The sequence below is a fragment of the Manacus vitellinus genome, unplaced genomic scaffold (genome assembly GCF_001715985.3).
Source record: "Manacus vitellinus isolate BGI_N305 unplaced genomic scaffold, ASM171598v3 scaffold_5_pilon, whole genome shotgun sequence".
Classification (NCBI taxonomy): Eukaryota; Metazoa; Chordata; class Aves; order Passeriformes; family Pipridae; genus Manacus; species Manacus vitellinus.
The window spans coordinates 27,943,384-27,962,085 of NW_021940682.1; the positions used below are offsets into that span (position 1 = coordinate 27,943,384).

An 18,702-nucleotide genomic window follows, 5' to 3' on the forward strand; every position below is an offset into this window, starting at 1 on the left:
GGGTCACAGAAATGTCAAATATACTGCAGTAAATATCCACATAATGCTTTCATTTTTGCTTTAACACAGCAACTATAATAAAATACCATATTTCAGAGTCTAAATACTTGCAGGTATTAAGAAGGAATTTTACTTGATTAAATAATTGGTAAATGACAGGGATTTTGTTTCAGTCCTTTTACACTGAAGGACTGGAATGATGCTTTCCTGCTTTAAGGACATCTCAGGGTTTCATGAGCAGCTGAAAACAAAGGGAAGGGCATGCTTCCCATGGTGGTTCAGAATGTTTAATGGAACCATAGTTCTGGATACTTTAACTGGTTTATGTAATCTTAAACTGAGGATTAGATGCATGATACAGAGATCACAGAAAAGCTTTTCTCTGTTACACTTTTTGCACTCATTTCAAATGTGAATCACCTGCAATAATTCTGAGAGATGTTGTGCCTGATACTTTGCCTGTCAAGGGAGGAGCGTTTGCAGTGTGATCTCCTCGTCCCCCTTGGAGGCTTGAAACAGTTGACTTGAGAGAAATACTTTAATTCAAGTTATTATTCAATGGCTTTAATAGGGTTACTGATTGACATCGATAATTTTGTTCTACAGAGGGTCAAATAAAATGATCTATTGATGAAATCTCCGTGAACTGTATAGCAGTCTTGCCATGTTCCTTAAAATAGTATTTTCTGAGGAAATTGTTGGGGCTAAGCTGCCGGGATATGCTTTCTGAATTTTTTCCCTTTTTCCTAACATGAACTGAAATTTGGATAAAGATTCTTCAGTAATGCATTCTTACTCTAGGAAGCTCTTTCTACACTGTTCTGTGGAAAAGATTTTCATGGGTAAATATTAGCTACAGCAGATTTTATATTTTTTCACATTATGACTTCAGAGAACTACATTACCATCTGAAATCCCAGCAGTCAAGTCCTAAGTTATTTAATTACAAAAGGTATATGATCACCACAAATATTTGTGTTTCCCTTCTTTCCTGTTTAATTTTTGCTTCACACTAAAATGTTTATTTACCTTTGAAGTCTATTGATGGTAGTTTTTAATTTTTAGTGATTAGTGATGCTTCTATCTGAACTCAAATCTGTAGTTGCTTTATTTAATAAAAGAACATCAGACTGAATAGACCATGTGATAATAAGTAAATAACTTTGGTTTGGCCAGGTTTGTTTAAATTTATTTTTTTTTTACAAATTACTTGTAAACATACAGTGAAGCAAACATAATCCTCAGGTATTATGTCTTTTTCAAATTGCAGTTGCATTAGTTTTAAAGAAAAAGGCCATCTGTAATACAGTAATAATCTAATGTAGCAGATCCCATTTTATTGTTCCTTAGAGCAAGAATCGAGATGACTGTGATGAAATGAAGGACTATAAGGAGGACTTAACAGACTTTTAAAAGTTGGGATTTTTTTTAATACTGGATTCTTGATTTAAGCAAAAAAAGCTTGTTTGGTGAAGAATTATCTTCTCTTCCTTTGTACTCTTATACATCTGCTGACACAGATGTTTGAATTATTAGGATTGTTGTTACATTGAAACATTTTGTCTAGGTGTCTGAGGTGGAATTAGTATTTACAGTATTTTAGAGCTATATACTGGGCAGTGTGTATTACAGAAAACCCTGTATGTGGTAAGAAACTCTATAGCAGATTTATTTCAGGTAAAAAAAAACATTGCAAGCAAATTAAAGACTGAGAAGTATTACTTCAGAAAATTTTCAGCAAATTAGATTGTGTGATAATTCAATGACTAAAAAAGCTGTTATTAACAGAAGGAGGCAAAAACGAAGAAGAAAAGGAAGAAGATAAGTCACAACCTAAGTCTATAAGGGAAAGACGGAGACCAAGAGAAAAACGAAGACCTACGGGAGTTTCTTTCTGGACTCAAGATGTAAGTAAACTTCGCTTATAGCAAAGTACACTCTTCATGCATAGTGTGCCCTTTAAAGAGAGAATACTGTAGAGTAATACAGTATATAACTAATTGTTCTAGGAAAAAAAGGCTTTTCTATTTATATATTCTCTTTTTCTTAGTTTTGATGCTTTCAGGAGCAGAATCAAAATTAAGTCTTTGTTTGGTTGATAGTGCTAACTAGAACACTGTAGTAACCATAACTTAATAGGAATTAATCATAATCTAAAGAGAAAACATTAATTACTGAACAAATCTTTTATTTATTATGTTGTTTATTATAATCCTGTTAATTATGAGATATCTTAAAAGTTGTGTATAAGAATTTTTTTATAATAAGCTCTGAAATAAATGGAATATATGAGCCAGTTCCCTGTCACATAGCTATATAAATTGATTTTGCTAAGTTGGTATAAGCTCTTTTGTCACATCAACTGCAGAAAATATTAAAAGAGATTGTCAGTTGAATATCAAAATAAGTATTTCATGTGTGTTTAAGTTTTCTTTTCAAATTTTGTCAAACCTAATATGGAATTTCCAGTATGTTATCAAAATTGCGGGGAGGAGGAGAGAGGAGAAGTCCTAGCCATGTAATTATTATAATACTGTTAATTACAAGGTATCTCAAAATTTGTGCATAAGAATTTTTTTCTTTGTAAGGTGTTTTTTTCCTTTGCATACAAATGTTTTCTCAGAGATTTAAAGCATTAACCTCCTTTCTTTGATAAACAACTATTTAGCGTTTATCAATGATCAGCTGAGAACTATGTCTGTTACTTTTGACAATGCAATATTTTGCATACATACCAAAGCTGTAAGAAGGAGAGTTGTTATTTGGCACATTACAAGTAGCCATGTACTGCTATCAGAATAGAAAGGTTATAGTTGATGTTTTGGGCTCCTTTTCCCTTTTCTTTGTCATAGGATCAATATGTAATGTAAAAGCAAGATTTTCATGTGCCAAATGCAAAGTTAGGTTTTGTCTCCTTCTGGTACTGAAAACACATCTCTTTGAGAATTTTCTCCATGTATCCTGTATATTCTCTGTAGAGTATTCTGCTGGTCTTACGTTTTCATATTAAAAGTCTAGAATGCCTTAAAATCTCACTATGCTTTCAACAGTTTAATTATTTTTCCTCTCCCACCTCTTTCACCAGAGTGATGAAAATGAACAGGATCACCAATCCGATTCAGAAGAAGGAACAAATAAGAGAGAAAGTCAGGTAATTTAAGGAAGTTAATTTGTTCATTAACTTTCTAACAGATACATTTCTGTTGTAAAATTTCTGTTGAAGTTGGATTCACATATCAACAGTGGCCAAAACTGATAGTTTTTGTCTGCCATTCTGATTATGTAGAATTGTCATCCAGACAATGTAGATTAAATTTCTGACAGCCAGGTCAGGGACATGATGCAGCAAGTTATTGGAGGGAGCTTTCAGTTTCTACCCTGCAAAAATCTTTATTTCATCTATACTTTTATTTTCAGGTAAATTACGTCCAATAACTTATGCGCACTAATTAAAACCTTTTAAAATTAAACCCAGTGCTGTCATCATTATAATTAAAAAATAATATGACAAGTTAAATTAATGAAGCATAGAGAGTTGAAGAGCACAATGTATGTAATTTCTCCATTTGATGAAAATTATTTTCTGAACATCCTGATTTAGTATTATTGGTCTTGTTAAAATGTCGGTAGAAGACAGTATAATAGGCTTGATCTGATGGGAGAAATCCTTAAAAACTGAATGCTGTGTGACAGTGGGATGAAGAGGTGCTAAAAAGGAATTAGTAACATAAGCTGTACTATACCATGGTATAGCAGAATGTATTTCTTTGAACCTAAAACCTGGAGTAACACACTACAGAATTATAGAATCAGGTTCATTACTGAAGAATAAAACTCAACTGATATTTCTCTCTTTTTTGTAAAAGCTTCCATTGCACATTTCTTAAATACTGTAGTTAAGAGATTCATTCTGTGCTGTTTTGGTTTACTGTATTTTTTATTTCTGTGTCACATTAATGTAAATGCACAGTCCTGTTTCGTTTCCTCCCAGTAGTAGCTATTATTCTTAAATCTGTAATTACGCCATATTCTGTTCTGTAGAAATTAATTTTCGTAGAATATGCGTGTGGTGCTTCTGTGTAGAAATGGCTGGCTGAGAGTGCTTGGACAGGTGCACTTTTTTCTGAGTTAAAAAGTGGCCCAGAGAGTGGTGGAGCTACATCCAGCTGGAGGCTGGTCACGAGTGGGGTTCTTCAGGGCGCAGTATTGGGGCCAGTCCTGTTTAATGTCTTTATCAATGACCTGGATGAGGAGATTGAGTGCACTCTCTATAGAGGGATCTGGACAGGCTGGATCGATGGGCCAGGACCACTTTTATGAGGTTCAATAAGGCAAAGTGCTGGGTCCTGCACTTGGGTCACAACAACTGCCTGCAGTCCTGCAGGTTTGAGGAAAAGTGACTGAAAAGTGGCCCAGGGGAAAATGACCTGGGGGTGCTGGTCATCAGCTGGCTGAACATGAATGAACAGTGTGCCCGGGTGGCCCAGAAGACCAATGGCATCCTGAGTGTGGACAGCAGGATCAGGGAAACGATTGTCCCCCTGTACTTGGCACTGGTGAGGCCACATCTTGAGTGCTGTGTCCAGCTCTGGGTTCCTCACTGCAGGAAGGACATTGAAGCTGCTGGAGCTTGTCCAGAAAAGGGCAGCGGAGCTGGTGAAGGGTCTGGAGCACAAGTCCTATGAGGAGCAGCTGAGGGAGCTGGGATTGTTTAGTCTGGAGAAAAGGAGGCTCAGGGGAGACCTTACCACTCTCTACAGCTACCTGAAAGGAGGTTGTAGCCAGGTGGGGATTGGCCTCTCCTCCCAGGCAGCCAGCAACAGGGGAAGAGAAAATGGCTTCAAGCTGCTCTGGGGGAGGTTCAGGTTGGACATCAGGAAGAATTTCTTCACTGAAAGGGTGGTTAAGCATTGGAATGGGCTGCCCAGGGAGGTGCTGGAGTCACCATTTCTGGAAGTGTTAAAGAAACGACTGGATGTGGCACTTGGTGCTATGGTTTAGTTGACATGGTGGTGTTCAGTCAAAGGTTGGTCTCGATGATCTTGGATCTTTTCCAATCTTAATGATTCTGTGATAATCATGGCTTGACTTAGGAGTCAAAACACTCTCCTAGGCTGTATACTTCCTAAGAAGACGTTGGTAATTGGTTTCATTATAAATCAATATAATATCAGATAGGAGTGTATGGAGAGCTCTGAAACAAATTGAATGTATGAACCAGTTCCCTGTCACATAAATTGATTTTGCTAAGTTGATGTAAGCTCTTTTGTCACATCAGCTGCAGAAAATACTAAAAGAGAGGAAAGAGATATGAGTAAACTAGAATTACAGTGTCAGATGTTCAGAAAATAGTTAACCCATTCAAATCTGCTGATTCTTTGATTTACTGTTATTTGGAAGACAAAGTTTGGAAGTGCTGAAAATCTGTATTACTTCCTTAAATTATGCTATCGTTGCTTTTGTTTGCTGATTTTTTATTGGTTGGTGAAACTAGAAGCCAGAGGTGGAAAGTGGTAACTGTAAACTTCCAAAGGCTTTGGTGGTAACTCAGGAATTTAAAGTAACTAAAGAGAGGAGGTCTTGTGTGCATGCAACAGAGAAAATTAAAGGACCTCAGACAAAATAGTTTCTAGCCTGAATTTTTTAAGGAATCAGAAAAATCATTATTTTATTCATGTTGGAGGTCTCTGAAGGAACTGTTGTAAGATTTCAATTTGAATTTCTTGTTTTTCAGTACTTCAGAACTGTCTTTTGTCTCCTTAGCTGATCATTTGTCCATAAAGGAGAGCTATTAAAAAAAAGTTACACTGCTAAGCACTTTTACAGCTGGATGTTATTCTCATGAAATTTTGCTTAGGCTTTTTAATATTAAGGGCATAAAATTTCTTCAATTAGCACAAAAAATGCCATGTTACTTAAAGGAAAGTGGTGTTCTTAAGGACAGTCTTAGAACTAAGTTTTAGGATAGCCATTTAAAAATAAGGAAGTCAGAAGATTACTTTGGTAGATGAAGGATTCTAAGTCAAGATGTCTTTCTGTGAAGCTTATTTTTCATAATGATGCATTAAAAAAAAATAAACCCCCAAAACTTAGTAATTTGACTAGATACTACAACTGTGGTTAGGTTATAGTGAAATGGACCAGAATTTTATCTTAGCCAGAGATCAGATACGTGATTTCTGAAAGGTGGGAGCTAGCGATGTTAGGATAATAAATGTCACTAGGTCTTCCAGTTTTGTGGAAGTAAACATGAGAAACTGGATTAATAGTGTTGGTTAAATGCTGTATTCAAATTTTGTTTTTCGATTTCACTGCTGTGGCACTTTTACAGAAACACTCAGTACAGAAAATTCCACCTGAATTTAATATTTTATTTTCATGACCAGTAATTATTGTAACCTCACTAAAATGTAATGTGCTTGTCTAGAAGCTTAGTGTACTTTTTCAAATATGCAGTTTATTTAGGTCTCCAGGGTATGTATAGAGTGATAGTGCAGGGTCAGGTTGTGTAGGTCAGGATATGTATGTTTTAATTTTTTGTTACTGCTTTTGTGCTGCCAATGTAACTGTGGCTGCTGAGTCTGCTCAGTTCTATGACTGTACAAAGAACACACATCTCATGTGATTTGGATGCACAGGCATATCTTTGTTGGCATCATTTGTCCTCAGACAAGCTTTATGCAAAGTTTGCAGATTCTCAGTTAGACTTTTTCAGATTTTTATCAAATGTCAAAAATTGAACTAAGCAGAACTGACTGATTTTGAAGGAGAAAATAGTGAAAACAGCTAAGACTGCTAAACCACTACCCCCACCAAAAAACCCTCCAAACCAAACCCAAACACATTCTATGAAAAGTGAGGGGAGCAAGAACAGGCATGTGCTTGAGAAATATGAGGCTCTTTCAGTGAGGTATGGAGGCAGGATGGTGCTGGAGCAACAGGAGCAGGGATTCACAGCTTTTGGGGAACAGAAATTGCTGAAGGACAGTTTTTTGAAGATTACAGCGTCCTTGTCTGGCTTCTCAGGTTCCCAGCCTCAGCCAGGAGAGCAGGAATGGGCTGCATTTGTGTTTACCTGCCTCTAGTAATTACTGCTCTCTTGCCTCAGCAGTTCATTTTTTGTCCCCCTGTGTAGCTGGAAAATTTTGTTTCTAAAGTGGTCTCTATGTGACTTAATAACTTGCCTTTCTGTTTGGGAAGCTATAGTGCAGCATGGGAATGGAGATCTGGAAAGTTTTCACATTACCACAGCACCATAGGGAGTCCACTAGAAGCAAAGAAAAACAGTCTTTAGGAAGCGTGTTTGCTAATAAATATTTAAGAATAGTTTACTTCTCATAGTGGCTGTCCTACATTGTAGTTAAAGGTTAAAAGGACCAGCTTAGCATGTTTTTGCATGCAACAGTCCTTGTAAAAATAGAAAACTAAAGGTTTTATGGACAAAAATTCCTCTCCTCCAGAGAAGGAGTCAATGGAAAAGGGATTTTTGTAGGTCGTTGATTACATGGTGGAATTCTGTAATCTCACACTGATCATGCTTACATGTAGGATGGATGATGCAAGGTAAGACTCCTGCTTAGATGAGAGTTAGTTTTCTTTTGGCTAGGTAACCTAAAAACTATCTCTGTATAGGTGCGTGCCACCTAACTGTGACATATTCTACAAAATCTCTTAATTCTGAGCATTATTCCTGCTCTTAACAGAAAATAGCAATGTTTTGTTAGGAGTGGTTAGGCTATAGCATGTACTTTTGATATCCTCTGTGCAGTAAATGTACTTCAAGGTGTCAAAGGGGAAATTGAGTATATTGTGGAGAATGCGGCTGTTTTCCTCTACATATTGAAAAACTACCATTTACTTCTGTAAAAGAAAACCAAGCAAGGCACATCACCTTCCAAAAAAACACCCTATGGGAAGGCTTCAGCCACTGCTGGGGGAATAACATCGGAGGATGTCCAGGTGATGATACAGCAGTAGTGTCTTGACTGAAATGCCTGCACTCAAGATTGTTACTATAATTGGAATAAATTATGAATCTGTATTGACCACCCAGAGAGGAAAAAGGTTTGTATGACTGATGTAATGCTTAAAGGGCACTCCCTCACTCTTAAGTCATCACTTCTAATTAAATTTCACTTGTCAAATAAAGTGATTGAATTTTGTGCCTGTAGATTCACCTGGAATGAATGAATGAAAGTAATATAAAAAATGAAACTATGTTATTTAAATAAATAATAAGTACTTCCTTATGTTGGTGGTGTAGTAACTTGTTTCCAGTCATGCTGTGTTGAAACAGTTATCCTGTAGCTTAATTTATATCGTTAGTTTGAGCTGAAGTTATAGATATGTTAGACAAGAGGAAGAAGGAATAGTGAATTCAGGGAACACAGTTCTGATGCCTTTAATAACAGGCAGGCAAATAACAGAATGCACTGACTGCTGAAATTACTACAGTGTTTAGGGCACTCAAGACTTTTAGAGTGTGATGTTAACATCCTTGTAAATCATATTTTGGCAAGCACATTGTAGCACATATTTCTTTTCTTTTCCAGACATAACAAAATTGAAGCTTGGAAATGTTCAGACAATACCTACTGGTGGATAGCGTGTACATTTAATATAGTTGTTTAGCTGTACTTGTTCACAGATTATTATATATTGTATTGAATTAAATTACTGACTTTTATTTGATTATTATATTTATGTAATATATATATGACTAATATATTTATATTAACTATTATTGAATTATTCTTTTTCTCTTTTTTTTACCTCTTCTCGCCTCAGAGTGATAGCATTTCAAGGTATGTGCAGTTTAAACAAATTAATTTAGAACTGTTACACTTTTTCTCCACATATTGTCATTTTAAGTTCTTTATGTATAAATTCAGCATAACCCCACTAGTTAAGCTGGTTTGAGCTTTAAAGGGCTGTAATGATACTTAAATTTTGTATAAAATATGATTGTAAAGCTACAGTATTGACATTTTTTTTTTCTTTGTGTGGGTGGAATACTGAATTTTGGGGAATATATTGAACTCTGTATTTATAGTACATTGAAGGCAGGCATTTTGTAGAACTTAATGGATACAGTGCTATTCCCCACGGATTTATCAGCATGGAGTCAGCTTTTACAAAGAAGACAAGAGGTTCTTGTTGCCCCTTTTTAAGAATACCTACTGAAAATTTCTTGTGTAACCTCAAGAAAAGTACTACAGCCTCTGAAAATCATATTTCCTTAGGACTTGTTAATAAGTAAACGCTGAAATAGTATTTTTTAAAAGGGTTTGATTTCTTTTTAGACCTTTAGAATTAATTATTGGATTTTATTATGTTCTGTCTCTGCTGAAAATCTGTTAAATAAAACTGCTTTAGCATATGATTAGTGAAGAAGGAATAGTGTGAAATTAGTCTAAACTTTATTAATAGCAGTTGTAATTTAGTGATTACTAGGATAAAGACTGCTGAAGATTTTTTTCATAAACTACTTCTACTGAAATATTAGAATTCACAACAAAGTTCTGAAATCTTGGTTTCTGTAATAAAACTTTGAGAATTCATGTATGCCAGTATTTTAGAGATTACTTTTTTAAAACTCTTCAATTAAACTAATACATTTTTAAAAGAATATGTCCTGTTTATAAATAAAGAAGGATTTTTGCTTGAATTAAATGATTTAATTGAAAATATTTCTCTATATACGTTGCTCTGCAGACTGAGCAATTTGAAAACACATTCACAGAGAATCTTGCAGTACTGAGGGAATGTAAAAATTAAATTTGCATCAGGTTAGAAGGTAGTGGTCTAAATAAAATACATAATTGCATTTGGTTGTTTTTAGCTGAGCAGCAGCAAACTCAGTGTTTGATACAGTGAGTGGTCTCAGTTTGAGCGTGAAGGCAAATTGAAATGAGAGCTTTCCTTTTACAGATATGATACGGGCTCCCTCAGCGTGTCTTCAGGGGATCGCTACGAGTCAGCCCAGGGACGATCGGGATCACAGAGTTATCTTGAAGATCGGAAACCGTACTCCAGTAGACTAGAAAAAGAAGATAGTCCTGATTTTAAGAAGGTATCTGATCCAATAATTTTGGTGCAGAAGTAGAACGTTATTACTGTTTTTCATAAACTGTTTGCAAATAATCTCCCATTGCATCACAAACGCTACTTAAAGCAACTAAGATGAATGGAGAAGCAGAGCAACCACTACAGTGGGGGAAAATGCACATTTACAAAACAGCTGCTGGCTTTTGCACTTTTCTCTTTAAGGAAAGGGAGAAATCCAGAGGAGCCAAGATCCTTTTTTAATGACAAATACTATCATATTATTTTTTTATTTGATTGTGTCATTAAAGCTGATTTGCACATATGTGAAGCCTTTTATTTTATATGTTTCCTAGCTTACATATGTATAAGGTAAAAATATGTTTAGGTCTTGCTTTAAAATAGAGAAAGAATTTGTTGAAAAGTTTACTGTGGTGGTGTAATCTGTAAAGTCAAAGAAAAAAAGGTGGCAAGTATTTTTTTACTATGTGTAAGGTAAGTTGTGTGCTCCCCGTGCAAAAGCTACTTGTTCCTGGAGATATTTGGTAACAGTTCTTTACAGTGCTTGCTAAACACCTTTATTTTACTTTTTATACTATTAATGTATTTGTTAATTTTACATGCAGTTCAATCATGCTTTTAAAGTTTTCCAGCTAATCTCACTGAATTATTATCTGGTATTTTTTAATGAATATTTTCTTTTAGCTTTATGAACAGATTCTAGCTGAAAATGAAAAACTGAAAGCACAGTTACATGACACCAACATGGAACTCACAGATCTTAAGCTACAGCTGGAGAAGACCACTCAGGTTTGTATAAAACAAAAAAGTATGTACTGAGCTGGCAAAGTAGATAGTAAACCAGAAGCACCCCAGGTTATGGGCCACTCTTTACTAGTCATCAGCTTTGTTTTTTATCCAAAGATGGGAATGGAGAAGAGTACTTCTGTTTCTAAGGAGAAAAAAGTGCAGGATTCTCTTCTTCAGGTGTGAACAAAATCTGTGAGACTGCCTCCTGCCTAGTTAAGCAGTAGTGGTTCTTGCCAGCATGTGTCTGCATGCAACTTGTTTGCAGGGTAGGAATAAACACTTTCTATACTGTTAAGCTTATATTCAAACTGACAGTCAGGATTGATTGATTAATTCATAAACCTGCTAGCAGATTGGCATAACTGCCAGTTCTTCCTGGCTGGTTAGATAGCTTTATCTTGGAAATGAAGAGCAAATAGTGCATTCCAGTTATGGATAACTGCTGTCGATAACACTGCTGCATACAGTAATACTAAACATGTAACAGAAGTTAGATTTGTCTTAAATTGCTGTTGAAAGAGTATTTCGTATTCTTAGATCGTGCTTACCACGATTTACCTGTTCTTAAGTGTCTTCCATGTGTACCACATAAATGTCATTTAAAAGATATTTGTTTTGAGGCTGTATAGTGATTAAATAAAGGAATGGTTACAGAGGAAGTTCATAATAAATCCATTTCATTCTTTATTTCATTGTTACTTCCTTGAACACATTTTAAAATGCTTTCGAAGACATACTTCAGACAGAATACAAAAATGTCTAATTGTTTTTCCTCATTTCTGTGTTGGTTAAGAACACATATCAATGTCTTTATTAATTTTGTGTTTCAGAGACAAGAAAGATTTGCTGACAGATCACTCTTGGAAATGGAGAAAAGGGTGAGTTTCTGCCAAAGAATTTTTAAGTACTCCAATACAGGCTTTAGTTTAGTTTGTTTTGCAACCCATGGCTTGGATATAGTTTAATGGGAACAGAAGACTTCCTTATAACTTGCATTTTTTAGAGGATTTTGGGATTTTAGGTTTTAAAATGGCAATGAATGTGAGATGGAATTACTCTTAAGAATTGCCTTCATGTTGCCTGTTCATTCATGATAACCAGGTTCTAAACCCCACTGCCCTCCAGGGACCTGCTGCTTGTTCCTTTTCATCCAAAACAATGTTGGCATTCCAGAGGGTTAAGCAGATTCAGAGTGTCTCATCTTCTAATGCATTTCCAAGATTCAGTGAATTTAATTTCCTCAGAGCTTTCCAGAGGCACCTGTGTTCTTTCACCAGTTATTGCTGGTAATGAAATAGCTGTTTGTATCTCACAGACATGAGACCTTAAACCTGCAAATGATATAAAATTAATCTTTATCTGTCTCTTTTCTCACGCTATAACTTTTTCCAGAGGGAGTATGATAGTACAGCAGGGAGGGAGAGGAGAAGAAGGAGTAAGCACTGTGAGAAGAGGGGCATCAGGGTCAGACAACCCTAAACTGAATGGGAAAGAAGTCATGTAATAAAGTCATATGTGAGATAGACTACAGGAATTATTTCGGAAGTTGGGCATATGATAATTTTAGGCTGTAGTTTCATGCTAGTTTAAAATCCAACCCTATAAAAGTTTAGTTTCACAGCAATGTAAAGCAAACTATATTGGTTTTGTGGTGGTCTTGACTTCCTTCATGACTGTGACCACTTGTTCTTTTCTTCTCCCTTGATCCTGGAGTGACACATTAGAAACTTAAACTGATATGGTAAACATTTGTTTATCCCTGGTAAACTTTACATTCATTAGCCTTTTGTATTTGCTTTCAGTATTTTAGGTTTGGAAAACAAGTTTTAGTTCTACAAGCCTGTCTGGTGTATAAACAAACAATCGGTAGATTTTATAGGAGCACATGAAGATGTAGAAATACTCTCAGGCACTTCCTGAAGTTCCATTATCTTTACCTTGATAGTCTTTCCAGTTAATTGCAACAGCCTTTCAGCACCTATTTCTCCTTGATTTTTTGAGCATCCTACTGTAAACAGTGATTTCATCAGTAGAAAAGTTTCATCATCAGCTTTAATTAGTTTCTTGCTTGCTATCATGGCCACACAAGTGCACATTTAATTATTTAATAGATTTAGCTGCATCCATTATTATGTAGGTTCCATAGTAATGTATGGAGTACTGCATAGATAGACTTTATTTCAGTTTTAAATTACTGCTTTACTTTTTTCCCAAAACAGGCCATTTCATTAAAACAATTGACTGTATTAGAAATTCTTGCCCCTTTTTTTTTCAAAAAGACATTTAGTCCAACAGGAAAATGTCTTTCAGAAGTGTTATTCTTCCTAGATATAGTAGTAATAAAGCTAGCAGGTAAAAAAAAATAATGATAGTGCTGTATTGCTGAAACATGATTTACACAAGATTTGTACTTTGTTCTTTGTACTTTATAATTACAAATTTCTTTTTGGACAAGAATTTAAATCAGGAATATATTTGCGATTGTATTTCCTGTGTTGTTAAAATCTGGAGTTTCTTTTACTTTGAAAGTGACTGAAGCAGGATTCTCAGCTGCTAGTCATCAATAGCTGATCTCTAGAAAAAAGCTTATCAAATTCAGAATTTAAGAATAATTTTGAATACACCTTTGTAATGTGTAATGTAACAATATAAATGTAAACAAATAGAAAGAAATTGTAGAATGTTTGTAAGTATACTTATCCAAGTATATGAATTCACTAAAATAAAATAAAAAACTAGAGATGTTTATATAAATTACATAGAGAAAGGGAAGGGGGAAATTGGAACAAATTAAAGACCAGCAGAGAAAAACCTGAAGGCATCTTTGAACTATGACATTTTCAAGCTGAAACATACCTTTTCAGTAAAGAAAATGGTAATATGTATTAAACCTGCATTTGCACAGTAGTAATATTTAAAAAATACTGGCTTTGAATTTTATTTGGACTGAGCCTTCAGAAGTGGGTTTCCATGATGGGACTTGTTGATGCATTGTCAATATTGTTCATTTGAGAACTATTTACCAGAAAGGGGCTGTTTCTTTGGGGATGGGGGTACAGATTGGATCACAGATGCAAGGTCCTAGCAATACATGGGCAAAAATAAGAGTTTCATTAACAACCTGTCACTCTGACAAATATGCTAAAAGTCCTTTGCAGAATTTTGTATGATATGGTAATAAAACTTAAACTGCCAAGTTTCAGTCTGGATTAGAATTTAGAAAACTGTAGGTCCCTTTAACCAATTTTCCCCAAACTTAGAATTACTAAGCTGGGAATTTGGGTTTTGGAGATGTGTGGTTTTGGGGTTTTTTTTGTATTACTGAATACATGAATATATGTAGGCATATATGTTTGGTTTTTTAAAATTGTATAACTCTGGGGTCAATTTTTCGTCTGTGTGTATCCCTGTACCTCAATCTCCTGCACAAGCTTGTAGCTCCTAGTTGCTTTGATAAATACAAACAAGCTATTGTGTTTTATAAGCTGAGAGACTAGCATGTATTTTTCTTATTTACAAGTTGTAAATGTTCCTTGGCATACCTTGCAGAGTTCTGGAAGTTTATCATAAAATTTTAGACTGCACAGATTTCAAACCCTTCCTTTGAGTCCAGGAACTAATCAAATAATACTGGCAAATCTTCCCAGTAAAACTGCAATGTGTTGGCATTCTTCAAGCCAGTTCCTAAGAGAGTAAGCAGTTCCAAGTAATTGGATTAGTATGGTTCTACAAAGAATCTTATATCTAGACCAGTCCATTTGTTTCTTTTACATAATGTGAAGTATAAAAAAAGTTAATGAAATAAAGATTTTATTGAATTGGCTTTTATTGCTAATAGTTGTTCTTAGACAACCTCAACATAGTTAAGAAAATGCATCATAAGACTTAAAAATTTCTAGATACCTGAAATTTTGAAATTTATCTGATCATTCATCCATTCATCTCTTGGTAATTGCAGGAATTGTTGAATATTTCTTAATATAAGAAGACATAATACATGGTATTCCATAAAGCTAGATACAATTCTAAGTACTGTAAGATGGCGTGGGGTTTATGTTAGTTACTTACATCAGTTAACTTGCTGGTATTTATTATACCCGTTACTGTCATTATCAGAAAGGTCTTAACTCGAAGGAGTTAAGTACATTATGTACTAAAAACTGCAGTAATACATTACTTTGATAAAAATTAAAGTTGTTTGCTATAATGGGAAAATGTTGGGGTATAACTGCACTGTGATTAAACTAAATTCAAATGATTTATATCTGAAAGGTGGCCGGCAAGAGTCAGTATCTACTGGGCGGTATGATCTAACCAAAGTTTTACACACCTCAGTCAATGCTGCTTGCTGTTTGCATAACACTGTTGTATGCAGATGCATATGTCCACTTCGCAATAATCTGTTGCTTTTGCCTTTCACACTCTGGAAAAATCTGAATGTAGAGTACTGATAACTGCAGCTGCTTTTAAATGAGAAACACTGCATTGTCTGACACAGGAAAGCAAGCAATCAAGCTATAAATCCCGAATTCTGTTGCATTAACTGCTCATCTATCAGATGTGTTGAAAAATAGGTTTAAACAAAATAATATTTAGAAATATGGATGTGTGTCTGCACTGCAGACTGCAGTGTAGTATAGAAAACACTAAGCTAGCTTTCAATAAGTTAGCTTGGTTGTGTAATTAGTATAATCAAGTTCTATAGACAGGATAATTTCTCCTGCTTCTCAGGTAAAAAGGAAAATAAAAACCAAATAAAACTATATGGGAAACGCAGAAAATATTCAGGAAACATTTACTCAAGAAACAGGTGATCTTACGTAGCTAGATTTCTTTGGTACTCAGCTAAGTCCTATAATGTAAATTGGGTATATCAGCACTAGGTTGCAGTTTGGGGTGTGGACAGATCCCACTGGGCTGAGACAGATGTTTCAGCTATATTTGTTTGTCTATGAAAGCTTAAAATTTTGTGCTGGTATCTTTTAATATTCTTGTTTGTTTCTGATCATTTTCTGCATTTCTTGGATATTAAGCTCTTAAAAAAGCCTAGCTCATGAAAAATAAATCCAAACCAGTGGTTCTTACAACCTGTCTAAATTTTTGAAAAGGAAAAGGGGTATATTATGCAGGACTTCATATAAATTTCTATATCTCTTCCTCCTTAGATATTAAAATTCCATATTGACAAAATTTCTATATATCACTGCCACCACAAGTTTCCTGTCCACACTATGCTTTTGGTTGTATGATCTTTGAAACTTGAAATATTTCACTGTTACCACAGCATTTAGAAGCTGTAATTTTTAAAAAATTGTATTGTTCAGTGTTAATACATACCTTCTGATTTAGGAAAGAAGAGCACTAGAAAGAAGGATATCTGAAATGGAAGAGGAACTGAAAGTAAGTAAATTATTACACATTAAACTATTAATAACAAAGTGTATTATTGTGTCAGTGAGACGTAGTCTGGCAGTATTACTGGTTTCTATAATGTCATTAGAAAATGACAAAGTTCCAGCTGTATGTCATACATAAGTCATAGAGCTTGTAGTGAAGCTGGCATAAGCAGTCAGACGTGTAAGATTGAGAAGGTGCTGAGTCCTTGGCTTCTATAACATGTTGGTTAACAAGAAACATTCAGAGGTGGTTGGAGTGAAATATATCTTGACTCCGTTCAAGATGGAATTGCAGTCTGTAATTTTCATGTGATACTCATAAGTTTTATTAGCTTATTAATTACTGTTATTAAATACCATTATTATTATTAAATAATGGTAACCTATAATTCCATAGGTACTTAAACATTAAATCTTGCTTCAATCTTTATCTCATCTTCTATAAATTATATATTAGACAGCATGTTACAATATCAAAAGAAAAATTTCCATTTGTATACTGTGAACAAAAATCAGGTTTTAGTTAACAAAAAACAGTAGATAGATTTCAGATGTTGACCAATAAGTAACATTTACCATATTGATTTCTGGTTTTTTCAACTACGTGTAAAGTGAATCCCAGAAGCAAAATACTAAAATACTTAAAATAAATTTCATTTCTGGTTTGTTGGGTTTTTTTCAACCAATCCTCATTAGCAATGTTAAACTCTCTGATATGATTAAGAAGAATGAGAAAGTTGGCAGGTTTGTTTTTTATTATGTCCTTTGATATAAATATTGGGCACAGTCAACCAAACTGATGGAATTAAAGTGAAATGTGAAAGCAACATTATTTTGACATTCAATATTTGTCATTGATTAATAAGAAGTTTCCTTTCACGCTCATTTTTTAGCTCCCTCTGGTGCTTGGAAACAGCATTAACTTTCAAATACTTTTCATTAAAATACATGCACCAAGTTCTGCTGAAATAATTGAAGCTGACAGGCAGATGTAGGCAGAAGGCAACCGTGATGCCTCTGGCAACCTTGGATTCAGACCAAGATAATTTATTGTAAGGGAGGACACCATGTCTGTGGTTCCTTCAGGGGTCTTCAGAAGTTAAATACTTAGAAAGCAAACTATACCAGAGGACAATAATTGTCTGTCAAAGAGTGGAAGACAGGATGCAAGCTTCTATCATCAGCCTGTAAATTCCTGTTAGGGAAGGTTGGGCTTCTGATAAAAATAAAGAATGTGAATATATTGCTTTTTTCAAAAGCTTACTTTCAATAAGCAGTATGTGAAAGTTTTGAATTAAAGATTAAATACTATTCCTATTGTTTGTCTCATAGTTGTGTAAAAGTATATGTTAAATGTGTCATTATTTACAGACTTTTGAATAGGGGATTTAGTTTGTGCAATTAGGATGTTAAGTGAAGAATTCCAGGAATAGCTCTCATTGTTAAGGCATCCTGAACTGTTTTGGAAAACTGTGACTAATCACTGCTGGTTCTTAGATTGCTTTTCAGGAATGTGCCACTTCTTTGATACTTTCCTTTCACAGCAACTTATCTACTTTAAACAGGGCTGTCTCTTCTAAGTTTTCTTTCAGTTTTGCTCGTCTTTAATTCTTTTAAACATAATATATATGTGGATTTTTTTCTTGCTTTCACCCCTTTTTCTTTGATTCCTGCAGACCCTGCAACAAATAAAGCAGATTCAATCTTTGAGACACATAAATGAGCGACTGGTGACAGAGAATAGGGCCTTGACCCGAGTGCTTGCCAAGTTGTCAGGGTCCTGTAGGCAACTGCGCTCTGTGGACTTGTAATTTCTTCCTTCTCCTTTGTGTAGCCAGGCAGGTGTTGACATTCAGTTTGTGCTTGGGCAGAATTTTACTATTAACACCTGTGTGTCAAAAACTGACTTACTGCTTCTCAGTTCTGGAAGTGTGGCTAAAGCATGATGTCCAGTGTACCAACTACAGGTGTTGCAGATGTGTTGGTATGGTGTGGTATTGCCCTTATTAGCACTGAACCTTGTCCTTGAAGATGAATTGGCAATGATCCAGACCTTTGACATATTAAAACCTTGGCTACAATTGAAAGGATTTGAGTTTGCATGAGCATACACTGAAGTCAGTCCCTTATTTTGATGTTTGAGTAAATGCTCAAATAGCTTTGCCTCTAGTTTTCCAACAAATTGAAATTAAGATTTGAGCTTTCTTACTGCAGTTTAAGTGAAGTGCATAGAATTGATACAAATCTAGTCTTGACAAAAGAACGTTTGAGAACTGGTTTCAGTACTGTGCATCCATGAACAGTTGCATTAGCAACCTTATTTCTTACATTTGTGTGTTTTAGTGTTTAGGGGCGAATCAAAGTGTTTTGTTTCAGAAATGCGTTGGAATTTCAAGTCAGTTATTAGTTACACATATTAACTTCCCGTGTGGTTCTTACCCATACTTATATA

At 35.0% G+C, this 18,702-nt stretch overlaps 1 protein-coding gene across 4 annotated transcripts in view; it reads left to right on the forward strand.

Moving 5' to 3' along the window:
- The window catches only part of PPP1R12A (protein phosphatase 1 regulatory subunit 12A), a 112,605-nt gene that overhangs the window by 87,295 nt on the left and 6,608 nt on the right, over window positions 1–18,702 (forward strand). For 2 of the 4 annotated variants that reach the window (XM_029963374.1, XM_029963375.1), the window contains 8 exons: window positions 1,789–1,907; window positions 3,086–3,151; window positions 8,788–8,804; window positions 9,931–10,072; window positions 10,750–10,854; window positions 11,685–11,732; window positions 15,127–15,157; window positions 16,204–16,254. In XM_029963374.1, coding sequence (XP_029819234.1) covers window positions 1,789–1,907; window positions 3,086–3,151; window positions 8,788–8,804; window positions 9,931–10,072; window positions 10,750–10,854; window positions 11,685–11,732; window positions 15,127–15,157; window positions 16,204–16,235 — 560 coding nt within the window. In that variant the 3' untranslated portion in view covers window positions 16,236–16,254. Of the gene's footprint in view, window positions 1–1,788; window positions 1,908–3,085; window positions 3,152–8,787; window positions 8,805–9,930; window positions 10,073–10,749; window positions 10,855–11,684; window positions 11,733–15,126; window positions 15,158–16,203; window positions 16,255–17,926; window positions 18,089–18,702 lie in introns of all 4 variants that reach the window. The other 2 variants (XM_029963372.1, XM_029963373.1) reach the window with 2 other exon arrangements.